The 24,476-nt window shown below is 42.1% G+C and overlaps 1 protein-coding gene across 5 annotated transcripts in view; it reads left to right on the plus strand.

Annotated features, from left to right (window-relative positions):
• GLI3 (GLI family zinc finger 3) overlaps positions 1 to 24,476 on the plus strand; it is a 274,177-nt gene that overhangs the window by 192,428 nt on the left and 57,273 nt on the right. For all 5 annotated transcript variants that reach the window (XM_036327431.1, XM_036327432.1, XM_036327429.1 and 2 more), the window contains 4 exons: positions 113 to 314; positions 12,501 to 12,714; positions 13,945 to 14,058; positions 15,499 to 15,639. In XM_036327431.1, coding sequence (XP_036183324.1) covers positions 113 to 314; positions 12,501 to 12,714; positions 13,945 to 14,058; positions 15,499 to 15,639 — 671 coding nt within the window. The remainder of the gene's footprint in view (positions 1 to 112; positions 315 to 12,500; positions 12,715 to 13,944; positions 14,059 to 15,498; positions 15,640 to 24,476) is intronic.

The following is a 24,476-nucleotide window of genomic DNA, read 5'->3' on the forward strand; positions in this document are numbered from 1 at the left end:
GGTACTTGTCATCAGAAGTTGCCACTTCTTATCCTTCATTTCTTCCACACAGGCGAGTAGCAATAAATAACAGATACGGCAGGTAATCAGGTTCTGTTTTGTTTATTAACAGGCACCAGATTCCCCAGCCCCAGGCTGTCAGCCAGGCCAAACCGAAAACGTACACTGTCTATATCACCACTGTCCGATCATAGCTTTGACCTTCAGACCATGATAAGGACGTCTCCCAACTCCTTGGTCACAATTCTCAATAATTCCCGCAGCAGCTCTTCAGCAAGTGGCTCCTATGGTCACTTATCTGCAAGTGCAATCAGGTATGTATTTTCCCGAAGCTGTTACGTGTTTCTTTAATAAAACATCAGCTCTGGACTGCACCTGGATTTGCAGTACTGACTACCTGTGAGGACCAATACAGCAGCATGACACTAGGCCTGGCCCAGGATGCAGATCAAATGTCACTGTACTGAATTCCAGATCCAGTTATTGGGTCCAAAATGTTTTTTGTAGACTTTTAGTCAGTAGCCCATATATAGAAATAGTAGTTATTCAGTTATGATGAAATTCATTTCATAAAGACAGTGAATGAATATGGCAAATCTTTTTATCCCAGTCCCTGTTATTGATTATAGTTCTGTAGTGGAAAAACTGACTTCATACCTGGTTGTGTGACACATGCAAGAATGAGAGCGAAAATCATGGTGTAATTTGCATGTTCCTACTGGGGAAAGGCGTGCATGAAGACGTGCACTTTCCCCAGTAGTAGCATGTGGGAAGAAAAAGAAAAGGTGGCATCATGGTCTTTAGTCTAATGGAAAATAAGTGGCTACATGGGAAGGCATATCTATCACAGGAAATCCAGGAAAAACAGTTTTAGCTGTAGTGATACACCATATTTACTAGAAATGATTAACACTATTCTTTGTTCCAGAATGTTCTCAATTACAGTTTTAATTATTTTCTTGTTCCATTATCAGCAACGCTCCTTGACAAGCAAGTTAGTGTTTAAATGTTGTAAATCCCCATTTTGATACCATATCATTTTCCGCAGTGAAAAAGATATGGTCAATTTATGGTCAATAAAATGTGGAAACGTGGAGCAAAGCAAATAACTCTGCTTACTTGATTGAAGTCAGGAGATAGAAAGGGGACCTAGTTGTTTTCAAGATTAACCACTTGAGTTACAAATGTAGCTTTGGAGTCGGGGGTATCTGTAGGCAGATTCCATATTTGCCACCAACCACCTGTGCAAACCCGGCTCGCTGTTCGGCTCTCTGAAATTGTCTTCACACTTGTAAACTAAAGGCAAGACACCCACTGTATGGGGAAGGGGCACATTTAGTTAAAGCTGGTGTGGACCTGCAATTCCAGGATGAAGACCCCTACCCGTGGGCAGAGCCTCAGGGAACTGGCCCTGGATGGTCTGCTGAGGATCTGGGCTATCACGGCCTGGCTCTGCCCTGTGCTCATCCCAGTCTGGCTCTGAGGTAGTACGCTCATCTCAGAACTGTGACCTGGCTGTTCTGTACTCCTAGTAGATATTCCGGGCTTGTAGATTGCCGTTGACCATGTAATTATTATGTGGCTCGGCTAGAAGTCATAGTATCACAGTAGTAGAAATGTGGCACATGATGCTATTCACACAGAATCACTCTGTGAGCATTCCTTTCTCTTGTTTCTTGTGCATTTCTCTTTCCCCTTGCTCTCTGCCCAGCTATCTTACAGCATCTAAAGGACTTAGATTAAAATATGGTGTGCAAATGGTCCCAATGTTGTTTATTCTTACCCCAGCCTCTCACTGGCTTCTTGATCCTCTTACCTTTGCCCAGGTAACCTGGTGTCAGTACTTGAAAGACCTGAAATTATCAAGTACACTGACTTGAAATGATCATTATCCCCTGCCTCCGAGGACCTACAATAGACCTCGTTATTGTCATTAGAGCTGGAAGAAGAGTCCCTGGGGGCCTTGTTGCAGTCGGGAGAGCCAGGCCATCACACACTCCTATTCTGTCTTCGGCTCTTTCCACTCTGTGTTTTCTCTTGCAACGTGACCTCTCTTTCATTAGTACAGATCTACTATGTGTTAGGTTAGCATGTAGCTTTTACTGCATATGAGGTGATACACATAACCCAGGATGAGGTGAGCTTGCCATATAACACAACAATGAGAGTCATTGTCATCGGCATGCTTGCCACTCCTTCAACTGGAGAAATGTTAGTGCTCTGCTTGCCCTGTTCTAAGTTTCATTTTGTGAAATCTAAACACTGACCTGAGGAATAATTGGTGGGTAGTAGGACCAGTGGATGACAGGGAAAGGGAAGAAGCATGAAGAAATCTGCAAAGAGGAGCTCACTTTCTCAAGAGTGAAAGATACAAGAGCAGATGTGCACTCAGGAGGCACCTGAGCTCTGCTTCACGCCATGGAACACGGCGGGCGCTAGTCAACCCGCGATTCGGAAAGCATAGTGTTATTCTTGTTCTGCACATCAGCCGTGTGTCTTTGCAAGAGGAAATGGACAAAGGGCATGCCTGGTTGGCATCAGTGTCAGCACGCTTATCCCTTGCTTTTTAATTCACCCCAAACACATTTGCCTTTCATACATACATGTTTGCTAATACCTAGTCTGCTTCTGGTATTAGAGTGCATAGAGTACTGATACCGGTTAAATAAATGTCTAAAGATGTTAATCAATGTTTAAAGACACACATTGAGTTTTCTAAAAAATGCTGTAGCCATTTCCTTCACATTTGTGTCCCAGTTCAAATGTTACCCTCCAAGAGGCTGATAATACCATTTACCACCATTGGAAATCCCATGTGTACTTGCTCATTGTGTAACTTACTGTGTGTTTCCTCCTCTAAACACAAGGCCCGAAGGCCGAAGGCTGTGCATGTCTTGTTCATGGCCACAGTCCCCACCCCACAAAATCTGTGCTATCACCTTGACACGAGTCTACACATATTTCTTTTTTAAAAAAGTTTGTTTTACTTTATTTTCTTCATCACCATTTATCCCCTCTATACCCTCTTCTACCTCCATCCTACCCCACCTCAACCCTCACAATCATCAAACTGTTGTCCATGTCAATGACTTTTTTCTTTTTTGTTCAACCCCTCCCCCTCAATCTCCACACTCAGATGTCTGCCTGCTCTCTGTCTATGAGTATGTCTCTATTTTGCTTACTAGTTCAGTTTGTTCGTTAAATTCCACATATGAATGAAATCATATGGTACTTGTCTTTCTCTGACCGGCTTATTTCACCTAGTGCAATGTTCTCTAGGTCAATCCATGCTGTCGCACAGGGTAAAATCCACTCCCTTTTTATGGCAGAGTAGTAATCCATTGTATAACTGTACCACAACTTTTTATCCATTCATCTGCTGATGGACACTTGGGCTATTTCCAGATCTTAGCTATTGTAAACGACACTGCAGTGAACATAGGGGTACATATATTCTTTTGAATTAGTATTACAGGTTTCTTCAGATAAATTCCCAGAAGAAGAAACACTAGGTCATAAGGCAGTTCCATTTTATATTTTGAGATAACTCCATACTGCTTTCCACAGTGGCTGTACCATTCTGCATTCCCACCAACAATGCATGAAGGTCCCCTTTTCTCCACATCCCTGCCAACACTTGTTCATTGATTTTTTTTTTTATAATAGCCATTCTGATGTGAGGTTTTACCTCATTGTGTTTTTAATTTGCATTTCTCTGATGGTTAGTGATATTGAGAGTCTTTTTATATGTCTGTTGGCCATTTGTATGTCTTCTTTGGTGAAGTGTCTATTCAGGTCTTTTGCCCATTTTTTTAAATTGGATTGTTTGTTTCTTTGGTGTTGAGTTTTATAAGTTCTTTATAAAATTTGGATATTAACCTCTCATCATAAGTATCATTGGTGAATAGATTCTCCCAGTCAGTGGTTTGTCTTTTCATTTTGTTGATGGTTTTCTTTGCTGTGCAAAAACTCTTTAGTGTGTTTATTTTTTTCTTTAGTTTCCCTTGCCTGAGGAGATATATCGGAAAAAATATTGCTATGAGAAATATTTAAAATTTTACTGCCTATGTTTTCTTCTAGGATTTTTATGGTTTCTGGTCTAACATTTAAGTCTTTAAGCCATTTTGAGTTTATTCATGTGTGAGGTGTAAAATAGTGGTCTGGTTTCATTTTTTTGGACATATCTGTCCAATTTTCCCAACCCCATTTATTGAATAGACTATCATTAGTCCATTGTATGTTTTTGCTTTCTTTGTCAAATATTAATTGACTATAAAGGCATGGATTTATTTCTGGGCTCTCTATTCTGTTCCATTGATCCATGTCTGTTTTTATGCCAGTACCATGCTGTTTTGATTATTGTTGCCTTGTAGTATCAACAAATATTTCTTTAGTGAATAAATCAAGGAGCTCTTCAATTAGTAATAAAAATTATAATCACCTTTATTAAAGGAAATTTTATGTGATAGATGAACAGTGGTGGTTTTCAGAGAGTTACAGTCTATCTAAATGGTGTATTATGTCCATATGTTGATAGTTATATAGAGAGAGACTGAGACAGAGGGATGGATGCAAAATAAAGGGATAAAAAGATCAACGTCTATCTTTAGCTTGTGCATGGTTCTTGTGTTAATATTTACTTAATAATTCTGACAGCTATAAAAATGCCATAGAAAGCAAGTTACTAAACGTCCATTGGCTTATTAAAACATAGTACTTGATTATGTCTTTTTCAAGCATATTGACCAAGTGATTATCATGGGCCTTTTTTGCATGTCATAACTAAAATCATAATTCAAAAAACATAACTCCATGCACTTAGAAATGATGTTGTGAAGTATTTATTGCTCAAGTTTTAATTTCTCCATCACCCTGAAGACACCCATCTAAGATGAGATGATTCACATTTATCAGGTACAGCATATAATTCCCATTCTGTATGGTTAAGGCTAATGTAATAAATACCCAATTAATGACATTATATTAGAAACAGTTTTTTCTCTGCTAATACCTATTCCTAGAAATTGAACTGCCATTAGAAGAGGTGTTTCAAACGGCCCTCATCTTCCTGCAGGGCAAACATAAATAGAATAAAGAAATTAGTAACACACTCATTTCTCACTTTCAGTTTAATGGCTAACATAAAGATGGTTTCATATCCTTAGTAGTTTTAGGTCTGGCATGGCCAGAATAGGTACCTCAGTGCAAGTGAGAGCTATGTGCCCAGAGCTATGTCAGAAGTCGGTGTGGGTTTCTGTTTTCAGCACTGACCAGCTCTGCCTGGTAAGCAGAGGGCAGGTTGTGTTTCCTGCTTCATGTAGCATCAGCCCTTTCCAACAACAGGAGTTAAGGACATACCTGGTGGGCCCATTGCCACTTTCTGAGGCAGAATAGGAACCAGCTTGGCCTCCATAGCAAGGTGGTTCTGCACCCTTGCTGGAGTCAACCTTGTATGTTGAAGAAACAATGCAAAAGTGAGTTGGGGGGTGGGGGGGGATATTGAGTAATAGAGGGATACAGTGCCAAATTACCAGTGTCCTCAAAACTCTCTGAGAGCATCTTCTAAGGATCATGAGACAACCTTCTCTCCCCACAGTATCAGTGTAGGTGATTGATCTTAATTGAAAAAGGGAGTTTTCACTTATTCCCAGATGTGGTCATTAGTTTCATATATTACTTCATTTAATCAGTTATTCATTCATTTCCTCAAATACTTAACTGCATGTTCATCTGTGTGCTTGTCACTGGGCTGCTCGTGGAGGCTACAAAAATAAATGAGAGACATGACATGTCCTCACAGAACCCACAGAAGGGAAGAACTTCCAATCAGACATGAATGAATGAGTGAATCAGATGAGGCCCTGAGTGAGAAGTGTGGTTGGTGAGAGGCTAGCCCAGGGCTTCAGATGGCAGTAATCACAGGGAAGGGTTTACCTACGCCAAAACACGAGGTTGGAGGTGGAGCACGGATCCAGGAACAGGAGGCTGCATTGTTTTAGGGGTGAGGGAGCTGATGCCCAGGAGGTTAGTGGGCTGAAGCGAAGGCACTCAACTCCTTATGGGGCAGAATCTGGTGAGTCTAACTTTGAACTTCCTCTTTCCTTATTGTTTTTTATTATTGACACTGTTGCAGATGTCTCCCATCCCCCCTCCACCCCTGCCCTTTGCTCATCTCCACCCAGCCCCTCACCTTCCCCCACCTCTGGCTATCACCACACTATTGTCTGTGCCCATGGGCTATGCATATATGTTCTCTGGCTAATCGTTTCATCTTCTTTCTTTCTGTTCCCCAGGCCATACTTCCTTCTCTTTTGACTAAAAGGATTGGCAGGAAACACCGTTTACAATGGAGAAATAGTATCTGATGTTTTTAAAAATTATGTTATGCTTGTACTAATGATTTTTCTAACCAGTGCTTCGAGGCAGATCTCATTGGAGGGAGTGTCACTGCTCGTTATAGTCCTGGAGGTTTTGTCTGTTGGGCTTTTGAGTGGCAAGTAGCTTTTAAAGCCTTTTAGAACACTTCGCTCATATAAAACCGAATGAAATTTTGTCTGAGGCATTATTCAAAAAGTGTGCGTTTCTCAATGAAACGTTGGGGTCGTCCTGGTTTTGTGAGTACACAGGCCTCTGTGTGCTCATTACATCTTTGGAGACTGCTGGGTTTTCTAGCAAACGTGCCTGGTAACTTTCATGGATGGAAGTGGAAGCGTTATTTATTTTTTTTCTTTTCAGATACCGGCACATGCACGTTAAGTGTGTCCCTAACCTACCCGTACACAAATAATAATAGCTGTTGGCCCATTCTCTGCAAAACTGGAAAGAACTGTTCTTACTTTGAATGGCAGTGGTTGTGCAATAAACTCCACAGCTGTAACCAGAAAGTGGATGACCTCGTTAGTACAAAGCCACGGAGTTGGTTTAGATTAGAACTTCTCCCCCCACCCCCACTTTCCTCTCTCTCCTCTTGAAGTCGGTTTCTCAGATTATGGGGCCCTTGTGTTCTCCCAATCTGCCTGTTGCCCGATCCCACCTCCGAAGCTGGTTTCATGGGCAACTGTTGGAAGAGAGATGAGATACTGAAAAGTAAATGATTTTAACCTAATTGTTGAGATTCCAAGACCGAAATCATCTAGGCAAGTGAGGTGTTACTGTGCTATTAACTATATTAAGAAACAAGACCCAGCTTGCCATGTTTGACCATACTTTACTAGTATAAAAGGGTATTGATAAAACTTTACCTCTGGTTTTTGATAGGGAATAAAAAAATGTATCAAAGCCTTCTTAAAGATTCAGAGTTTGGGAGTTTGAATTTTAAATCTTTGGAAATAGAAGAACTGGCTCCCACTCACTTTTAACTAAACTCTGAGCTAAATTTGAGGGTGGAAGTGACTCTGAGTAGTTAATCTTGACGTGGATGTGCTCAGAAAGAACTCTGCTGTGTCGCCACGGACAGTGGAATGCCTCTTAAGAGTATTTTACCAAACAAAAATCGGTAGCCATACCTCTGTTCTGAGGGATACACATTATATTTGGTGATGAGGCTGCCACACACATTATAGTCAGGGACCTAAAATCCACTCGTTTTCCTTCTCTAAAAAAATAAAGGGCAAATTCACATTTGGGTTCGTTTATACTGGCTTTATAAATGCTGTCTCTGAAGAGTGTTTTTGAAAATGTTTTACAAGGAACACTAGTCTCTAGAACAGTGATGGTGAACCTTTTGAACTCGGCATGTCAGAATTTTGAAAAACCCTAACTTAACTCTGGTGCCGTGTCACATAAAGAAATTTTTTGATATGTGCAACCATAGTAAAACAAAGACTTATATTTTTGATATTTATTTTATATATTTAAATGCCATTTAACAACGAAAAATCAACCAAAAAAATGAGTTCGCGTGTCACCCCTGACACACATGTCATAGGTTCGCCATCACTGCTCTAGAAGCTCCTCCAATTATGGCTGCTCACCGGCTGCTCACCGTATCTGGGTGGGACATGAGGGGCACGTGTGCACATTAACACTCCACACTCAGGACTGTTGAACCCTAGTTCCTCAGACCTTCCGGAACTTGCCACTTCTTTTTCTTTTTCTCCGCAGCACTTGCTCTTGGGTTATCTCAGGACGCCTGTGACCATGTTAGTGCATTGTTAGGAAGGTCTAGGCCACCTGACACGTTCTTCCTAGAGATTTTACCGACTAGACATAGATTAACAGTCTTCAGCCACATTCTTACAAAAGTTTGTGTTTTTTAAATTATCCCATCTTTCATGTAGTCACGTAGAAAAGAAGTGGAAGCTATAAAAATAGTTTTCTGAAGTACACGTTATAGAATGTTGAGTGAAGAGAATTTAGAGGCCAGAATGTAAAGTTAATTGGTATGTAAGTGACCCATAAGGGAGAATAGGGCGAGCAGAAGTGCGAAAGCTTGGGGTCATAAAGCTCTGATAGGCCACGCTGTAGACTCGACTCGGTCCTTCTTTAAAGGAGACAGAGATTTAGACAAATTTCAACAGTATCAATACTTTATAAATCTAGGAAGTTATGGAGTAAATGCATGAACCATTTAGGAGGACTTTTTTTTAGGGCTTCTACAGGTACAGTTTACTTTTTAAAAAATTCTGACGTCTGTAATCAACAAAATCTGTTGTCACCTGCTGAAGTTCTGTAGAGAGAAGTGAATCTAGACACGAGCTTTGTTTATGGAAGGAATACTGTCTTACAGACATGCTGTCAAATTGTAGTTTTCAGAGGAAAACATGTTTTTCTTGGAAACACAATTCTGAGTGTGGTCGACACAATAATGGCTTCCAAAGGTGTGCATGTCTTTTTTAAAACTACATATTTGTATTGCTTTCAGAGAGGAAGGGAAAAGGAGAGAGAGAAACATCAGTGATGAGAGAGAATCACTGATTGGCTGCTTCTTGCATGCCCCACACTGGGGATCGAGCCCGCAATCCTGGCATGTGCCCTGACTGGGAATTGAACCATGACCTCCTGGTTCATAGGTCGATGCTCAACCACGGAGCCACGCTGGCTGGGCAAGATGTGCATGTCTTAATCACTAGAGCCCATAAACGTTACCTTTGGTGGCAGAACGAATTTTGTGCCTGCGATTAAGGATTTTGAGATAAGAAGGTTTTCCTGGAGTATTCAGGTTGCCCTAATGAAACTATAAGGTTCTTTATAATAGGGAGACGGAAGGTGAAGGTCAGAGTGAGAGAAGGTCCAAGTGATGGGACCTACGAGCCTAGGTTGCCAATAGCCTGTGGAAGCTGGAAGAGGCAAGGTGCCTGGAGACTCCAGAGGAATGCAGCCTTGCCGACCTGTTTGAGACTCTGACCCCAGAGCTGTGAGATAATAAGCATCTGTCATTTTAAGCCACTAAGTTTGCGGTAATTTGTTTTAGCAGCAATTGGATATTAATACATTGTGGAAGCAGTTTAGTCCCTCCTCTCAAAGTTGAGTGCCCGCTATGTGCCAGGCAGTATTCCAGGCACCAGGGGTCAGCAGGGAGCAAGACATACCAGGCCCCCTCCCCTTCGGACCCTCCCCCCTCCCTCCCTCAGCTCACCTAACCTTACATTCAGAGAGTACCTTGTGCTGCTGTGAGAATAAAAGTGTCAAAACAATAGAAAATGATTGGGCCACGTGCTGCAGAGGGGCTCATTTTGATGTGTGCGTGGGAGGGGGGCCTCTCTGAGGAGGTGACATTTAAGCTAAGACCAGAGTGATCAAAAGGAAGCAGCCATGCTGACTTCTGGAAGGACAGACACAGCAAGTACTGTGTGCAGAGACTCAGGGGGCGGAGCTTCTTAGGATGACAGCTCACCACCATTTAGGATCACAGAGCAGGAGGTGGTGGCTCAGACCCCCTGCTCCCCCACTAGCAGGAAGTCCTCGAGGTTCTTTGCATACACATGGGACGGGAGGCCTACTTGCCCAGTCACTGCCCATCCTCTGCTGCTTCCTAACAAAACTCCACAGTCTGCTCTGAGAGCAAGAGGAGCCTTGGCTTTCAAAACCATGCCCTGAAGCTGTGACAGAGTCAACAAATCCTCTTCGATGGTCACTTTCTACATAGTCTTTGTAACCTGCAGCACCGTGAGGAGCCAGCACAGGCCCTCCTGGGCTCAGCCCAGGCCTCTGTGTGTGTCTCATGGAGAAGTTTTCTGTTGCTGGCTTCTTAGGAATGAGCGGCGAGAGCTGAAAATCACCGTTCCTTCTGTACGCTCTGTCTCTTGGAATCTTAACAGTTGACCCGGGTTTTGGAGAATGTTTATTCCTCTCGCCTGGCTTTGCCAGCAAAAGAGCAGCCCAGAAAGGGAATGTTGCCCAAATGTGTTGTAAGCTTTTGCACCCCCTTCCTGTGTCTTCGGGAGTCTGAGAGGGTGCAGCTGGGTGCTGGGGCTGGCTTTCGTCTCCTCTCCTGCATCTTTAGAAAGTAAAACTACTCACCCTGTTCAGCTACTCACATTTTAAAATTGGTTATATATGAAACTGAGTACAGTTTCTGCCTTGTGAAATGTGTTCTCTAATGGTCGTGATTCTTAATTAGGTCCTGATGTCTTGAACCCCCCAATAGTCTGCCGTCTAGAAATAGAGTGTAAGTGGCCATAGGAGCCCATCCCAAGCCCACCCGATCGCATGGGCGCAGGAAACTCTGGACAGGTGTATGGAGGTTCCTACAAAGTCTGTGTCGAATTGGAAATGTATGTGTGGAGGGGTCTTTTGTTTTTTGTTTTTTTAATGAATAGAGTAAGGTAGTTACACTTAGTAATACCCATTCACCAAAAGGAAAGGGTGTGTGTTAAATCATTGTGTTTTTTGATGAATGGCTTGTACACTGAAAAATAAATTGGACAAACTGGCATAGAGCTCAGTGAACATGAAATCAGCTATTAGAAGAAAGCTTGTGAACAAATTCTGAGGCAGATATGCATCTTTTGATTAACGCCCTATCAATCATCCGCACAGCTACCTTCGCTAAGTCTTGCTGTAATCATTCATGGTTGCTTTCGGAAACACTGGCAGAAACTATAGTGCTGCAGAAACGGAATATTATTACTGATTCCTCCCTAACTTACTGTGAACAATGACTGTTTTCACCATGTTTCTGCTTTCCTTTATTACAGAAATACAATACGGAATGAAAGGAGAATTCCTCCCAGCCTGGTGAAATTCTCCTAGGGTATTCTTAATGATATTCAGTCTTAAATGGGCAAGCTATTGTAATGTGAGGTTCTCTGAAGGAATAATAGTAATGTAATCCCCCTGAAGTCGCCTTTTATAGATTGTAATCAAATAGGCAAAATGTGCAGTCACATTAATGAACAGAGTATATCTTCGGAATTATTGCTGAAAGTTGTTGAAATGGTTTGAATTTTGTTATTGTAATTATTATATTCTCAGTTAATGTGCTTAACAGCAATAGTAATTAACCCACCAGATTGTAAATTTGCATGAATTCTACCTCTGACATTACAAGAAATCCTGATTCTTTCTGTGTATTACACAGCAGGATGGGGAAATATAGAGAGATATATTTTTTTTCACTGATTATTTTTTAAGAAAGACATTTTCATGAATGCACTTATAATTTTTCATGCACTTTTAAGCCATTGGAAAATTCCTCAAGGGCACTTCATTCTTTTAAGAGGATTTGATTCCTAAACTACGCTGGCATGGAAGATAATTTGGCACTGCCTACTAGTCTTTAGGAAATACTGCGGTTTCCGAACCTACCCTAGCCTGGGAAATCCTGTGGCATAATGAAGCAGTGACAGGCATTAGCATGTATAATGGGCTTTAATAGACATTTAATGCTGTTTAACTGGGAGAGGGAGCTGTTCTCTCCCATTGGAATATTCCTCCATCAAAGCCCATTGATCACCGATTGCGCCCAGGAGAGGTTAATCCATCAGTTTCTGTAACCAGACGGCACTGATGGAAATTCTTTAGGTGGCATTCTGGATGAACCAAGCTTTCCATCTTTACAAACAAATGAGTGATATGACAAGCATGGTGTTCAAAACACATTTAACCAATTGATTTTCTTTCCTCTTGTAATAAGATCTGGAGACATATGAAAGTGCACAGTGTGAGCCAAGATTAAAGGAATTGCTCCATGCACAGGAACATATGGGATTGAGAGCCAATAAAAGTACTATAAAGCTTGTAGTCACCCATTCTCTTTTTTATATAAAGTTTGTTATTGCAATAAATAGCTGTTATTGAGCCAATGCCTTTTGTTTCGTTTTCCTGAATCTTATTTCAGGTCTGTCCTGTGTGTGTGCACACATGCGCGTCTTGTCATCTTTCTCTTGGAAGTTCTCAAGATGTTTGTCAGCCATTGTTTTTTACCTTCTAGTTTAAACAGACGGACCCGATATGATCTGGGATGGTAAAACCAGCTGTCAAGGTGCAAACATGGGCTGCTGCACTAGTCCCCATGGTCCGTGTAGTGATGGTCTCTTGCCCTTTATTTCTCCCATCAGCCCTGCCTTGAGCTTCACCTACCCTTCTGCGCCTGTGTCTCTCCACGTGCATCAACAAATCTTAAGCCGACAGCAGAGCTTAGGCTCAGCCTTTGGACACAGCCCTCCGCTTATCCATCCTGCCCCAACATTTCCAACACAGAGGCCTATTCCCGGGATCCCGACGGTTCTGAACCCTGTCCAGGTCAGCTCTGGCCCTTCGGAGTCCTCACAGGTGAGAGAGAGACAGCTCGATGAGCTGGTCGGTCTTGGTAATCGTAGAGGAGAGCTGTGCCACTGTGCCAGCTCTTCTTGGGCACGGTGCCCTGGCATTCTCAGCACTTCCATACTACATGCAGCCTGTCCTGCCATCTCAGGGCTCTGGTCTTCCGTCTTGGGGAAGATGCTGTGTGTGTGCTCCTCAAGAAACAGCAGCTTCTTCCACCAGAGTCCATTGACCCTCGGGGGAAATGTGGCTACTTGATGAGGCTGCACTCTGAGCCAGTGCTTTCTCTACCCCCCACCCGCAATAGAAATGCATTCAGGAATGTGTGGCTCTCATTTGGTCACTGTCCACTGGCGCTTCGAATTGTGTGATACTCCAGAGTACGAATACAATTGTTCTTTTCTCCACACGGATCGTGCTGAGGGAAGAATCTGATGCTCTAATTAAAGAACGTTGCAAACAGTTCATGTTGGTTTCCTACCCTCCTCACAGCTTTGTTCTTTTGGAACTTGTTAAAGTCCAGGCCCCAGTTCTATTCTTCTAGCTTTTATTTTTATTATTTTTTAATATTACTTTCTTTTTATCAATTTATTTTTTTAAAATATATATATATAATAATTTTTTTATATTTTATTGATTTTTTTCAGAGAGGAAGGAAGAAGGATAGAGAGTTAGAAACATTGATCAGCTGCCCCCTATACACCTCCTACTGGGGATGTGCCTGCAACCAAGGTACATGCCCTTGACCGGAATTGAACCTGGGGCCTTTCAGTCTGCAGGCCGGCGCTTTATCCACTGAGCCAAACCGGTTAGGGATAAAATATATTTTTATTGATTTCAGAGATGAAGGAAGAGGGGGAGAGAGAGAGAGAAACATCAGTGAAGAGAGAGAATCATCGACTGGATGCCTCCTGCATGCCCCACACCGGGGATTGAGCCCGCAACCAGGGCATGTGCCCTTGACTGGGATCAAACCTCAGGTCGACGCTCTATCTACAGAGCCAAACCAGCCAGGGCTATTCTTCTAGCGTTTAAACTCTAGGGCGTTTATGCTCGTGAGGTAAAACTAGGAACTGCCTCATGAATGTGTTTTCTGCTACCGCGGTGTTGGAACATTATCATGAGTCATTGTTCCAGTGCCAAGCAAGCCTGCTTCTCTCCAGTTGCAGGTTTTAGCAATAGTCCTGCTCTTGGTTACAACCTAACCTTTGTCTCTGTTCCTGCAACTGTGACCGGCAGAACAAGCCCACGAGCGAGTCTGCGGTGAGCAGCACTGGCGACCTGATGCACAACAAGCGATCCAAGATCAAACCTGATGAGGACCTCCCCAGCCCGGGGCCGCGGGGGCAGCAGGTGAGGCGCCTGGGCTCTGCACGTGGCAGAAGGCCAGTTGCAGAGTTGGACTCAGTTTCTTTTTCCAGCTCAGAAGCAAACACAACAAGTGCAGGAAGCTGTGTGAGGTTTGAACTATGGTTCACTGAGTACGTGGTTGGGTTTATGTGTTGCTGACCATCGATGTGACCGGGCTTCAGTCCCTAATCCTGACCTTGGGCCTGAATTGTGAGCTCCTGGTCCCAAGCCTGAGCTGGGAAGAGCTAGTGATGTTCTCTATACCAGTCACATTTTTATTCTTATTTTGCCACTTCCCATTTGGCAAGAGAGCCTGGGGAACAGGGAGGGATCAGGCACAACTCACCTCTATTCTAAGGCAACTTAGATTCCAGTCCTTTACTCAAAGGATGAGGTCCTCTGAGCCTCAGTTTAAAGATGTGTTTCTCACCTCCTAGGGTCCTCTCCCCTGACACAGGAAAGAGGTCAAGGAATATCAATTCCCAGAAATAAGTGTTGGACAAGAATCTAGACATCCACAGGATCTGGATCTTGCTATGGCCGGGCTGCTTCAGCCCCAACCTCAGACCACTTTAGCCCAAATTTTTGTTTCAGTGACAAGCTCTTATGGAATGATTGGGTGTGGTGGGTTCTGAAAGTCATCCTTTTGCATTTTGCTAGTCGACATCCTTTCTGGTCACACCTCAATGCTTGTATAGTTTTTCTCATCTAGCCCCAGATTAGAACTTGAATCTACACACCTAATTGTCTTCCAGAATTATAGAAATTCTTTGTATTTAAATTGCTACAAAGCTGCTTAGAAGACTAGGAAAGACTATACCCACTCCCCTCCCCCCGCCCCAAGTCCAAAGCTTTAGATGGCGTGGTTCTGGGGCAGAGAGTGCAACATTAGACATCAGAAGTTGAACCAAGAAGACATTATTCCTATAAAATCCACAAAGTGCCTCTTAAGAGCAGCCTCCAAGGGCAAGGAAAGCAAATTAGAATTACTTGTAATTATTTCCCTGGATTCCAAAATATGAGAATAAACTTTAATATACTGAAAAGAATTTAATCAAAAGAGAAAGACCCATCTTTTGGGTAAAGATGACATCATCTAGTTTAATTGCTTCTCTTATGAGATGACATTTTTAGTTGTTGTTTTCACCGTCGTATTCAAGGATAGCGGAGTTTGCCTCAACTTCTTATCATCATTATGGTTTGGACTGTTGTCCTTAATCACAAGTGAATAATCTCGGAAGGTGTATTTAGTAACTCTGAAAAAATACACACAAATGATTCCATATGTTTGACTTCTTCTATTCACAAAACTTAGTTAACAGACCTGAACTGTTTTATTTTCATTGAAAAATTTGCATAAGGGGGAAAACATCTAAATTAAATTTTTGTCTTTTTCTTCTTTCATTGTCTGATTTTTTTCTCTTCCTTCCCCTCACCTATCAGGAACAGCCGGAAGTAACCACCCTGGTGAAGGAGGAAGGGGACAAAGATGAAAGCAAGCAGGAGCCTGAAGTCATCTATGAGACCAACTGCCACTGGGAAGGCTGCACCCGGGAGTTTGACACCCAGGAGCAGCTGGTGCACGTAAGTGAGAGCGACTCGCCAACTGGGCTTTCCAACTACGTGCCCTTTCTGCGGGATCAGCTTCCCTGACCCTGCACTGCGTCGAGTTTCTTAGCTAACAGTGCTCCGAACTGGAGAGCCCTTTATGACTTTCTGAGAATAAAGAGAACTCGGAGCCCTGGTGCCTGACCTGTGCAGTCAGCTAAAGCTTAGTGTAAAATTCAATAAAGTCTTCGATAGAGAGTGTAATGACTCTGATCCTGTAAGTCAGAGAACACTATTTTGAGTTAGTGACTTGGATGATTATTGAGTAATAGTAAGCTGGACATGAATTATGATTAACCTTTAACCAAGTTTGAGTCTCCTTTCCAAGAGTAACAACAGAAAAAATTATAGAAGTGGAGGATTCCTTTTTTTTTTTTTTTTTCCATTCTACTTTCCTTTCCCAAGCCCTCAGCACTTCAGGAATCTCCCATTGTTTTATGCAGCAATTAGTACTGTATGTGAGATAGGTGGATGCTTGCGGCAAGCCATTAGCAATTTCTTGACTTGAGGCCAACCCTTGTAAGCCTAATAGTTTCATGGAAAAAGAGATGTGTATTGTGCAATGATGTGTATTGTGTTTAATGATGTCTGTTTTTGAAAGCTATAGTATGGTCAGGTTGAGAACCTTCTCTTGCCATCCCATGTTCTGAAATCTTTCTCCCGTATTTATTCCCGTGTATTGTTTCAAATACTGCAGCGCTCCCCACCCAGTGCTCATACCTGATGAACCACATGTCCTTTGCCAGTGTTTCATTTTATTTGGCACTTTCTCTCAGGCCTGTGGAGTCTCCCTGGCAAATGTGAGCAGGAGCAACTGAGATGGAAGGGCATTTAGAAAATCAAGAAGAAGAAAAAAAAGAGGTAGCTCACACACTCCGTGCAGAAAGACTGGGTCCCGTGGAGGCACTGAGGATGGTTTGCTCAGTGTGGCAGTTTCAGAAGCGTTTAATCTGATGGAAAATCTGACGGAACAGCTTTTATTTCGACTCCCTAACCTCCATATGCACACTCATCCTCTTTTCTTTCCCAGTAACTTTTTATTTTTCAATAACCCATAGTTCTTGATAACTCTCCTCTATTTAACCGCTGAAATGATAAAATTCCTCACACATCCCACATGTCTTATAGGCGGCATGAGCCTTTGAAGTGTCTCTTCTGCACCATGGCTCATCCTGAGGAATATGTTTCACACATTGCAGTTTCATCATCGTGTTGAATGTATGATTTGCTGGTTTTGCGATCGGTTATGTGCAGATTGTTTTTAGGATTTAACAGGACCTCAGCAGGGTTGTTCTCCCCTCTGTTTCTTTTTCAACCCTGTCTCCTTGTAATGGTATAGGGAGAATTATAGATTTCTCAGCACAGCAAGAAACCAGAAAATCAGATGGTTTTAATTAAGGTATATTTCTAAATTTTTCCATGAACTTCATTTATTTTTTTCTCTTTAATTTGATGCAAGTGTTATTTTTCAGCCAAGCCTGATTTAATGGCCCTTTATTCTTGCTGACTGTTTTTAATGGAAACCACAGACATTGTCATACTAAAGGGGGAAAAGAGGTTTTGAATTTTTATTTTAATGTGGAGAAATATTCCCAAAAATGAGAGTGTGCCAAAAATACTCTGAGCGATATAATGAGTGCCCGACGTAAATGAGGGAATTGTTCGGGTAACAACTGCCATCAGAGACTAGATGTTGGCAGTGCTTGTTAAAATGTCCTTGTGAGGGGCGACGCCACCGTCTCCTGGCTCCTTGTCTGTGGATAAGTCACTGTAGTTCCCAAGGGGGGCTCTGACTGTGGGTCAGCCATTATCAAGTGCGGAATGAAATAAGAGCCTACATTTCATTAGGGGGCGTACATTTAAAGGGAATTGTGGTGGCCCAGCTGGCGGAGCTCAATGGTTGAGGGTCGACCTATGAACCAGGAGGTGATGGTTCGATTCTCCGTCAGGGCACATGCCCAAGTTGCAGGCTCAGTCCCCAGTGTGGGGTGTGCAGGAGGCACCTGATCAATGATTCTCTCTCATCATTGATGTTTCTATCTCTCTTCCCCCTTCATCTCTGAAATCAATAAAAATAAATTAATAAAATGAAATAAAGGGGATTTGTACTGACTAGAGGCCAGGCATGAGGTAATAACTTAAACTTTGTGCTGCCTACTGAACATGAAGGCTGTTTCAAACCAGTGAATATTGCAGGTTTTTGTATTTCATCTCAGTGGCTGAAGGTTTTAGGCAGTGATATTGTTTCTAACAGAGAGATCTGAGTAGCTTTAAGGAAAGGCTGCTTAAACTATCAATTAAATGACCGCCATGTTTTCTGTTTTGTTATAAACATACGAATGAATTCAGTAATTTTTTTTTTAAAAAAAATTCCAAATACCTCGAAGAAATTTATGTCAGAATTAGAAGGAAAGCTAATATATTATCTGTTTGACATTAATTTTAGTCTGATAAATTATATGATTAAATAAACTTGTTAAGTGAATTAAAAATGATAACTTACAACAGCATAAATAAAGATACTAGTTTATATCACTTACTTGCTACCTTTTTACTTGTTATCTGAAGTATGGAAATTCCAAATATGTGCCTTTAAACTGATTTTACTTTGCATGACGTAAAAGCACTTTCATACTACTGGGTGTATCTGGTAGCATTTGCAGTAGCCTGGTGTATAGAATAGGTGCTTTATTTTTTGTTGATTGAATGAGTAGGTACTTCAAGTCTACCTAATTATGGCACTTTGATGGTAGATGGAAATAATATCACTTGCAAGAGCCACTTTTTTTAGGGATAAAAGGAAACATTAACTGCTTCCGTTCTTACGGTTTCCCTTGGAGAGAGGACATTCTCTGAATTAGTTGAATTTTCATGGTACATACAACCAAGAGGCAAGGTGTTAAACCATTCTGATGCTGTGCCATATTTATAGCCATGACCCATTCTTTTTCCCCCTCTTACAGTTAATAGAAAGATTCATGATTCTTCATGGTTGTCTATCTAGTGTCTGACAGTCCCGACTGCCTGCTAAAGCAAGTCACTATCTATAATTGATATCCTTCTGTGGAATAGGGTGCTGGCTGCAATTGAAGGGCTTTGCTGAAAGCTCTTAAATCCTGACAAGTTCTCCCCTTGTTCTGGTTCAGTCGCTGAGCTGCACAGTTGGAATTCCAGAGTCATTTGAACTTAGTGCAAAGGAGAGACATGTGTTTCACATTAGCAAATCACAAAGTTGAAGGAGAATTAGGGAATTGGCTGACTCTGCCCGCCAGGTAGTCTCATTTCCAGGGTAATGCACTCCATGTTCTCTTGAAAAGATTACCTTGTCCCATTACTGTCCGAACAGATGGACTAAATATTGCCTTTCCCTTCTCCTCCTCTTTATTTCAAGGCCCTGTCCTTCTCCAATTGTGTGTTTATGCTACTTTTGCTGGGGGGTCTTTATCTCTGGATGTTTAATTAATTTCTCTTCCCAGCAAGATAATTATAATTGGATTTAGTTACTCTCAAGCTAGCATTAAAACTGTCATAAATTTACTTCTGTGCCCAGAAGCTACGAAGATAGATATATATTTTTGTTAACTAGGTTTGTGTTGTACTTTGTTCTTCTCTTGGTATCAGTTAAAATAGAAGGCAACAGAGCATAAGAGGGATATATAGAACAAAAGTTAATTAATTTAAAGTACCTTTAATTAAGACTGCATTTATTATTGATTTGTTAAGATGCTGTCTCTTCCCTTGACATCTGAAAGCACATGTTCTAACATCCCCAAATAAATGGAAAAGTCCACATTTTCCCTTCAATTCTAAGTTAATTAGACCCTCTTTTTGCTGTTGTGCATTATATATTACAAAAGTCATGAATCTTACATTTACATTTGTTGAATAGCCGCTCTCAAAGTGTTGTTTCTGTTTTGTGTGGTTGAGTTGAGCTTTCGTTATTCAGTAAAACAACTCAGATCTGCCTTCTGGCCTGGGTTCTCTCACAGGTGCGAGGGCTTGCCGATCCTTGCCTGTCCCTCTTGTGTTAATCCTGTCCTACCAGTCAGTGCATCTTTGGCGCTTGGGTGACCGAGAGTCTGAAATGCGCACAGCATGCACACACATTAGTCTCAGGTTCTTGGAAACGGGCCTGCTTTTTGCTGAATGACACTGTGTGTATACCACAGGTGTTTTGAGAGGCTTTTTAAAAAGAAGAAAGGGAATAAATGTGAAGAATGTGCACCTCATTGTAGGTCACCACTGCTGAGTGGCTAGTTATACTTGAAAACATGGCTGCTGGGAACTGAAAGACTAAGAATTGTATCATCACCCTGCCTAATGCCACCTGTTTGATGCATCGCTGAAATTCCTTACTCTCTATTTCGAACCCTCTCTATCAGCCTAAGAAACAACAAATTATAAACAAAATTTCTTTCCAAAGGTCTTTAAAAGGTCAAGTTATTTTTTAATAGTTTTATTCACTGCACCATCCCCAGCAGAATGGCTGTGGCTATTACACTGTAAGGGTTTGTGTCTCTTGCCGGTGGGCCTGGATGGCAAATTACATGAGTTGTGGGTACATCAGCCCCAGCTTGAACTGGGTGGCATTTCAGGCTCTGAACTCCTTCCTCCACTTTTTTTAAAAAACATATTTTTGTTGATTTCAGAGAGGAAGGGAGAGAGAGAGAGAAAAACATCGATGATGAGAGAGAATCATTGATCGGCTGCCTCCTGCACGCCCCCTACTGGGGATCAAGCCCACAACCCAGGCATGTGCCTTTGACCAGAATTGAACCCAGGACGTCCATAGGCCAACACTCTATCCACTGAGCCAAACCAGGTAGGGCACCTTCCTCCACTTTTAAGCATGGTGGCAGAATTCACCTTTTTGTACACTGATTAACCACCTACTTGGATTTTAAATGCTTTCATGTGCTGTGAATGTTGACCTCTAAAATCATGCTGAAGTTGCCTCATTGAAAGAATACAGTTATAATCCCCATTGCTACCACTTGAAAACAAATTTCTATACATTGGCAGCATGAAAATGAAGGGCTTTCTTTTTAATAGCATAGAGATTTAGATAAAAAGAGAGCACATCTAATCTGTGAAGAATGGATGCATCCCAACCAACATGGGGAAAAGTTAAGATGTGGTAAAGACATTATTTTCGTATTAATATCATGATCCTAAATTTGCATTTTAAATGTTTTCCATCTAATTTTGATCCCTTTGTTAAGGTTGCATTGTATATCCTTACCTAAGAGAAAATTGAGTCTAAGATGTGATAGGGGGTCTCAGATACGAGGCTGAAATTAGTTTTGTGTGCACATAAAATGTGAAACGAATGAGTGGAGATTTTGATCTTATTTTCCCTACATGGAGTTAATAGTTAATTTACTTTAATTATTTGGAAATACTGCATGTAAAATATAGACTAAGAACTTCCAACTTCAAAGCCGTTCTTTGACAATTCTGCCTCAAGGGTCACTTTAAAAAAAAAAAAAAACACCAAAAAAACTCACTGACTAAATTGCACCTGCAGAAATTGTTCCCATAAATACACTCAGGAGATTAGACTGAGTTGGGGCCTTGGAGGGCTGTGTGGTCCACCATTGAAAGCCTCCCAGGACCGTGGGAATTCTGAGTGGCAGCTCCCTCTCTGCTCTGACCCTCGGGATGACCTCCTTGGAACTGTTCGACCCTTTAGAATGTTATTTTCTCACTTATCATACTGTGAAACAGCCGTGAAAATAAATGCCGTCCCCAACATCCAAGGCCAAACGGAGATCACATGCGGCCGGCCCTAATGAGAAACAGACAGAGGGCCTAAGAGCCTTCATCCCTTTGTTTTATGTATTTGTGTTTTGCAGGGGTGGGTGAGGGGGGGAGTGGGGAGTGGTCCTGTTCGGTTCTGTGGCTTCTGCATGTCAGCTCTAAGGCTTATTTAATAGTCATTGTTGCTGGACTGGGACATGCTCTTAACGGAAGCAGAGGCCCCATTCTGCTCCTCAGTTTGTGTCTGTCTGATAGGTTTCGGCCATGACATTTCGCCTCCTGATCCTCAGTTTTAGTAAAAGCTAGTGAAGGATTTGAATTCGGTAGTCCTCAGGATAGGGATGTAAACAGGTTTCATCTTAAGTGCCATCGTATTGGCTGGCAGTCACCTGGAGTTCTGTGATGGGCTGCCCCCTCCTCCCCCCTCCGTTTCAGCCATGGAGCTGGGGTGGGGATGTGCAGCCAGTAATGGATGGATGCCTCCAGGTAGTGTTTGGAAGGAGTAGATACTTGCCACCTCTTTCCCAGGGTCTAGTCCAACCCTGTAGATTAAGTGCCCTCCAGAATAATTGTGGTTAATTTTTCTAAGAGGGTGGTATATTAATTACTTGGGGTAATTATTGAATTATTAAAATGTTCCCTTTATAATGTGCCTTAACCCCTGAATGAAGAGTAACAAATCAATATTTTGAATAAGATATAACTGGTACAGAGGAATTAATGACTTAGTTACTTCCTTAAATTTGCTGAGCTGTTTTATACGCCCTGAAATGTTTCATGGTATGTGCCCCCTGAAATATTTCATCAAACTCTTCATCCAAGTAACTGTTTCTGCTATTTGGGGAGGATTTTCCTATCAAAAGCTTATTGATTGGTTCTGAATGATACTTTAGGTGAATTTTAAGATTCTGCCAATAATTAGCCCCCTGGGATAGTCTCTAAGGACACACTTTATACAAAAGGGATTGGGTTGCATACTTCGTTGACATGTAGCTGCCGATAGCAGATCTGGCCAGCATGATGTGCCCTCTTGTTTATCAGGAAAAGTATGAGCTGACATTAGTAGATGAGCATTCTCTCAACAACTGCTCACCAGAAGTGAGCCAGGAGCAGCCTGCATGCTGCCCACTGCCCCAGCTTGGAGGTGGACACATTGCCAGCAGGACTTAGGGCGCTCCAGGACTGGTCATTCTCATTGAGAGGGGGGAGAAGGAAATAGAAAAGCATAATGAACAGTAGGAGGCAGGATATAATGAAGACAAAATTGTGCAGTTGAGATGCTAGGGGCTCAGAAGAGAGAGAAGTACATGAGGGTTACCCAAGAAGACGTCTGAGAAACAGGTGGGAAATATGGTTATGGTCAAAGCAAAGCATGGAGGTCAACTTTTGAGGCATGATGATGGTGATGGTGATGGTGGTGATGATGGTGATTGTGATGGTAATGGTTCTGTAAGAAAAAAACAGCGCCCAATCTGAAAGAATTCTGTGGCTTACCACTGTTCTCCTGCAACAACAGTACGATGTGTTTCAAAGCTGACAGACCTGAGTGCAAGGCCTACTCCTTCCCCCTAGACACTGCACATTTTCCCTCCCTGTGAAATAAGGATATTAACAGTACATACTAGTGTAGTGATTATTCTTATAAAAGTGAAAAGTGTAAGGATATTTACCAGTTGCCAGGTTGGTGTTTGGGCAGTGTACGGGTTGGCACGTCACCATGAAATTAATAATGACATAAAGATGCTGACCAGCCCCCCGGCTCTTGAAGCCGTGAGACAGAAGGACTGGAGAGGTTCCTGGGTTCGTTCCTTGTGCTTCAGATGGCTCCTTACACTCGCTTGTGCTATTCTGAGCATCAGGGCCTCATCCTCCTATGTATTCTGTTATCCTGACATCCTTCTGAGACTTCTGCTTGATAATCACTCTACACCAGTGGTTCTCAACCTTCCTCACGCCGCGACCCTTTAATACAGTTCCTCATGTGGTGGTGACCCCCAACCATAACATTATTTTCGTTGCTACTTCATAACTGTCATGTTGCTACTGTTATGAATCGTCATGTAAATATCTGATATGCAGGATGTATTTTCATTGTTACAAATTGAACATAATGAAAGCATAGTGATTCATCACAAAAACAATATGTAATTATAGATGTGTTTTCCGATGGTCTTAGGCGACCCCTGTGAAAGGGTCGTTTGACCCCCAAAGGGGTCGCGACCCACAGGTTGAGAACCGCTGCTCTACACCAAGGCTTCTCATCCTGGGCACATGGGGGCAGGAAATCTTTGTTGTGGGGCCTGTCCTTTGTGGGACTATTGGCAGCATTGCTGACCTCTGCCCACTGGATGCAAGAGTGCCCCCCCCCCCATCATGACAACCCAAAATGTCTCTAGACATTGTCAAATGTCCCCTGAGGGGCAAAATTGCCCCCAGTTCTGCCCATACCTTTCCTCGTACAGTGTGAAAAACAAATAAACAAAAAAGTATATTTGTGATTAAAGATAAATTTTCTCTTGCTTAAATATGCTTTAGACTGATCAGATTTAAGAGAAAAAATAGCCTCATTAAATAGTCCTAGCAGAAGGCTAGTTAATATATATGTAGGTGGTGTGCTTTTATGCATGTGTGTATATGGTACATACCTGTGTGTGCATGCGTGTGTGTGTGGGCGTGTGTGTGTAAATGGGCAGAGCTTAAATTTAAAACCACATTTGCTAAGGTTAGGCACTCAGTGCTCAGTGAGGCCTAATACCAGCCAGGCCCTTGGTCTTGGTGGAGAAATTCCATCATTATTTTTTTTTCCACAGACCAAGGGAAGTCATTCAGACTTCAGCTCCTGAGATCATGGCCAGCAGCATTGGAGATCAGACTCCTGCTTTGACATAAAACAGAGCACCAGGAACAGAAAGCAATTTTCTATGCAAGGACTTTTTGAAGATTCAGGGACATTTAGGCTTTTCTGAGATTAGCTAAATACTGCCGTAGATGGTTTTTGTTCTGGTTTTTAATTTCTAGAACAATTAATGTTGGCATGAGAATAGAACTATAAT

The sequence above is a fragment of the Myotis myotis genome, unplaced genomic scaffold, assembly GCF_014108235.1.
Source record: "Myotis myotis isolate mMyoMyo1 unplaced genomic scaffold, mMyoMyo1.p scaffold_m19_p_11, whole genome shotgun sequence".
In the NCBI taxonomy this organism is placed as follows: Eukaryota; Metazoa; Chordata; class Mammalia; order Chiroptera; family Vespertilionidae; genus Myotis; species Myotis myotis.